The 4,941-nt window shown below is 53.3% G+C and overlaps 1 protein-coding gene across 1 annotated transcript; it reads left to right on the forward strand.

The window, feature by feature from the left end:
• Nucleotides 1-1,757: 1,757 nt before the first annotated feature.
• Dusp1 (dual specificity phosphatase 1) lies at nucleotides 1,758-4,666 on the forward strand. Its single transcript, XM_021186417.2, has 4 exons — nucleotides 1,758-2,306; nucleotides 2,546-2,691; nucleotides 3,059-3,278; nucleotides 3,618-4,666. The coding sequence occupies exons 1-4, from the start codon at nucleotides 1,940-1,942 to the stop codon at nucleotides 3,986-3,988; spliced, it is 1,104 nt and encodes a 367-aa protein (XP_021042076.1). The 5' UTR covers nucleotides 1,758-1,939; the 3' UTR covers nucleotides 3,989-4,666.
• The last annotated feature ends 275 nt before the right edge of the window (nucleotides 4,667-4,941 follow it).

The following is a 4,941-nucleotide window of genomic DNA, read 5'->3' on the forward strand; positions in this document are numbered from 1 at the left end:
CACAAGGGAATGCCACCGACTCACGCATGGTACCAGCTGTACTGAAACTACCTTGCAGGCTCATCCGGGAAGAGGATGGCTGGCTCCCCAACAGTCTACTGACAGCAGTTCCTGCTCTTTAGGCTCCTTCTAGGAAGGGAAGAGGGCAGAACTCCACAGTGACCAGCAGACTTCTGACTTCAGTGCCCAACCATGCCACTGTATTCGTATAAAAAGGTCTTTTTGAAAAGTTTGGGTAGAGAAGGGTATAATGAATGGCCTTGCAAAAACAAAAATAAAAGTAAAAATTGAAGTTGGTATGCAGTTTGAAAAGGCAGCAGCTGTAACATTTTATGATTCAATGCAAAAAATATGTTGAGGTCCTCAGCTGAATAAGTAGAATAAACAAATAATTTTTTTTCTTTCTGTCGCTCTTCTGCGATGTAGGGAGGGTGGTGTCATCTGAAGATTTCTTTGCTGTTCTTTTAGGATCAATGCTCAAAGGAATGTAAAAACGTGCTTTAAAAATAACGTATTCTGAATTTATAGAAGAATCTAGGCAGAGCGCAAGAGCTAAGAGAGGCCAAAGAGGACGTTGCTGGACAAAGACACATGGTAGTAAGACACCTCCCCTTGCAAAGAGGAAGAAACCGCAGAATGTTCCTGACTCGGCACCCCTTCAGAGTGGTGCAATGTTTATGTTTGTGTATCCAACTCCGTGGTGTTGCGGCGGGCTCACTGCCTACCCTGTAGTCATGGAGTTTTGGGGAAGGACACACACACACACCATTTCGGTCTTCCCAGGTGTGATGAGTACAGTTTGTCCCACAGAGTGGCGGATTCAAGGCTCTTGGCCCTGAGTCCTTGGCGTGCTCAGCTTCTGTTCAGTGGAGATGAAAGGCACGAGGGCAGATGCCTTTAATCCCTAGTAAGGCAGGGACAGGAGGATCTCTGTGAGTTCAAGACTAGCCAGGGCTACACAGCAAGATCCTCTCTGAAACAAAACAAAACAAAACAAAAGTTGTGTTGGGGGACAGAGGAGCGGCGGCTCGCAGCATCCTTTTGATGCCACGCGACGACAATGTTCTCGGCCGTCCCTAGGCGGCGCTGTGGAGCTCTACCCAAGTCCCCCCAATGGGGAGTCCCCTGGGCTCCACAGATCTTGCAACCCTCCTCCCTTTGCTCCAAGTAAGTCCTCTAGGGACCACCGCGGTAAAGATAACACTCCGGGGTGGGGGGTGGGGACTAACTGGAAGCATTCCCTTGTTCAGCGTAAAACTTTTAAAGTGACATTCAAGAAGGACGTCTCAACTCTCGCCATTTGTCCTCGGTATAGCCAGAGGGCTATAGCACGAGTTAGTCATCTCTCACAACCCACTGCCCTTTCCCGCTCAGCTCGCCACGCCCACCACTCCAGCAGCGGGAGCGGGGCCAGCTGAGAACGTGATACCAGGAATGGCCCCGCTCCTTCGGCGGAGACCCGCGGAGGGGAGCAGGGCAGGTGTCCTCAGGCCGCGCGTTCTGGCCACCCGGTTGGCAGCGCGCCGTCCTGCCTGCGAGCCCAGAGGACAGGAGGGTGGGGGCCGGGCTGCGAGCCAGCGCTCAGAGCGGAGAGGCTCCTAGGCCGATGACGTCTTTGCTTTTGGCTTTGGCGGCGCCAAGCTCGGCGGGGCGGGTGACGTCACCACCCGGTCACGTGTCCACCATTCAAACAAACAAACCGTTCTCCCCCTCCCCCCTGCTTCTGTGCCGCGCCCGGGACCGCCCCCCCGAGAGGCTACATAAAACCGCGCTCCTCCGGACCAGCGCGCAGCGAAGGACTGGCGGGCGGGACGCGCGGTGAAGCCAGATTAGGAGCAGCGAGCTCTTGGGGACTTAGGGCCACAGGACACCGCACAAGATCGACCGACTTTTTCTGGAGAGCCGCAGAACGGGCACGCTGGGGTCGCTGGGGCTGGCCATGGTGATGGAGGTGGGCATCCTGGACGCCGGGGGGCTGCGCGCGCTGCTGCGAGAGGGCGCCGCGCAGTGCCTGTTGTTGGATTGTCGCTCCTTCTTCGCTTTCAACGCCGGCCACATCGCGGGCTCAGTGAACGTGCGCTTCAGCACCATCGTGCGGCGCCGCGCCAAGGGCGCCATGGGCCTGGAGCATATCGTGCCCAACGCTGAACTGCGTGGCCGCCTGCTGGCCGGAGCCTACCACGCCGTGGTGCTGCTGGACGAGCGCAGCACCTCCCTGGACGGCGCCAAGCGCGACGGCACCCTGGCCCTGGCCGCGGGCGCGCTCTGCCGAGAGGCGCGCTCCACTCAAGTCTTCTTCCTCCAAGGTACGCTCTAGCTCTGGCAGGACTTACGCCATCAGCTAGGGAAGGGGCGTCCCACCTGGAGTATGGGGGCGCCTGCGTCCAGTCTCCAGGGGCGATTTTCAGTGGCTTTGTTTCACTCCCATAACAAAGACTTCCTTAAGCCTTCCTTGTAAACTCGCAGCCCCTGGTGGGTGAGTGGCTTGTCTCCAGGTACTGTGTCGGTGGTGCTAATGAGAAAATATGTACCTTTGTATTCTCAGGAGGATATGAAGCGTTTTCGGCTTCCTGCCCTGAGCTGTGCAGCAAACAGTCCACCCCCATGGGGCTCAGCCTCCCCCTGAGTACTAGTGTGCCTGACAGTGCAGAATCCGGATGCAGCTCCTGTAGTACCCCTCTCTACGATCAGGTTAGTAGGAGTCCGGGTCCTTGCAGGGCAGGGAGGTGGCAGAGCTGGCAGAGGTCTGGGAGGGTTGTGCCAGGAGGATACAGAAAGCGGCTGCAGCTTCATTTATACTAGAGGGGACACGAGGATCTTTATTCCATCATGAAGCAATTGGATGGAGCCGAGTCTTCCAGTTGCTGGCACGGAAGAGCTTGTTGGCTCTGTCCAGGCCAATGGGCTCGATTCTTTATGAATATTTTAATATGTCAACAACAGTGCTGAGGTCACCAGTTTCAGAAACTCCCTTTTTCAGCGGGGAGTTTTTGTGGGCATGGGTACTGGTGCTCACGCTGAACAAGCTTGACAAATGCTGGATTGTTTTGGACTTCAGGGGGGCCCAGTGGAGATCCTGTCCTTCCTGTACCTGGGCAGTGCCTATCATGCTTCCCGGAAGGATATGCTTGACGCCTTGGGCATCACCGCCTTGATCAACGTCTCAGCCAATTGTCCTAACCACTTCGAGGGTCACTACCAGTACAAGAGCATCCCTGTGGAGGACAACCACAAGGCAGACATCAGCTCCTGGTTCAACGAGGCTATTGACTTCATAGGTAAATGGAATAACCACCTGGAGCCTCTGCTTCTATCCCTACTGTAGCCACTGAGCCCAGCCTTTTGGGTGGCAGCTTAAATGATCCTCACCCAAGCCTTCCTCCTCACTGAGACTCAGTTGAACTGACTGTCTTGTCCAGGACTATAAGTGTAGATACCCAGTCCGGGTTTAAATCCCCTGCTATCCTTTGCATAGTATACACATAGAGTCTGCATGACAGCAAGAGGCAGACCCTGGCCATCTCTGGATAGGACACACATGACATTTCTTAGCCATCCTTGATCTGGGCTCAGCTGTTCTCCTGAGTTTTTGAGTAACCCATAACTTTGTTTTCCAGACTCTGTCAAGGATGCTGGAGGGAGAGTATTCGTTCATTGCCAGGCCGGCATCTCCCGGTCAGCCACCATCTGCCTTGCTTACCTCATGAGGACTAACCGGGTAAAGCTGGACGAGGCCTTTGAGTTTGTGAAGCAGAGGCGGAGTATCATCTCCCCGAACTTCAGCTTCATGGGCCAGCTGCTGCAGTTTGAGTCCCAAGTGCTAGCCCCTCACTGCTCTGCTGAAGCTGGGAGCCCTGCCATGGCTGTCCTTGACCGAGGCACCTCTACTACCACTGTCTTCAACTTCCCTGTCTCCATCCCCGTCCACCCCACGAACAGTGCCCTGAACTACCTTAAAAGCCCCATCACCACCTCTCCAAGCTGCTGAAGGGCAAGGGGAGGTGTGGAGTTTCACTTGCCACCGGGTCGCCACTCCTCCTGTGGGAGGAGCAATGCAATAACTCTGGAAGAGGCTCAGGGGAGCTGGTCCTTATTTATTTAACATCCCCCTCACCCCCCAACTCCTCCTGAGTTCCACTGGGTTCCTAAGCAGTCAAAACAATGACTTGACCGCAAGACATTTGCTGAACATTCGGGACCAACGTATTGTGGGTACATCAAGTCCCTCTGACAAAACAGGGCAGAAGAGAAAGGACTCTGTTTGAGCCAGTTTCTTCGCTTGTCTGTTTTTTTTTTTTCTAGAAACTTCATGCTTGACATACCTAGCAGTATTAACCATTCCCGATGACATGCGCGTATGAGAGTTTTTACCTTTATTTATTTTTGTGTAGGTAGGTGGTCTGCCTTCACAAATGTCATTGTCTACTCATAGAAGAACCAAATACCTCAATTTTGTGTTTGCGTACTGTACTATCTTGTAAATAGACCCAGAGCAGGTTTGCTTTCGGCACTGACAGACAAAGCCAGTGTAGGTTTGTAGCTTTCAGTTATCAACAGTTGTCTGTTTATTTATGATCTGAAGTAATATATTTCTTCTTCTGAGAAGACATTTTGTTACTGGGATGACTTTTTTATACAACAGAATAAATTATGACGTTTCTATTGAGCTCTCCGTGCTTTGTTTCTTTGGTGGCCCCACTCTTCAGCAAGTGGCACAGGGAAGCAGTGGACCACTGCTGCCAACATGGGTGGGGGTGGAGCCTGCTCCTTTTGGTTGACCCATGGGTTCCGAGGGAGGACTGCAGGAGAACTGTGTGAAGCACTAGATCTTAGCAGAGGGTCCTTTAACATGCACAGGCGATGCCATGCCACCCAGGGAACCTGAGTGTCTGCAGAAGCATTTGCCTGAATTACCTTCTTTTATTAATTTCTTCCTTAGGA

Source organism: Mus caroli, unplaced genomic scaffold, assembly GCF_978045245.1.
Source record: "Mus caroli unplaced genomic scaffold, Mus_caroli_1 scaffold_18, whole genome shotgun sequence".
Classification (NCBI taxonomy): Eukaryota; Metazoa; Chordata; class Mammalia; order Rodentia; family Muridae; genus Mus; species Mus caroli.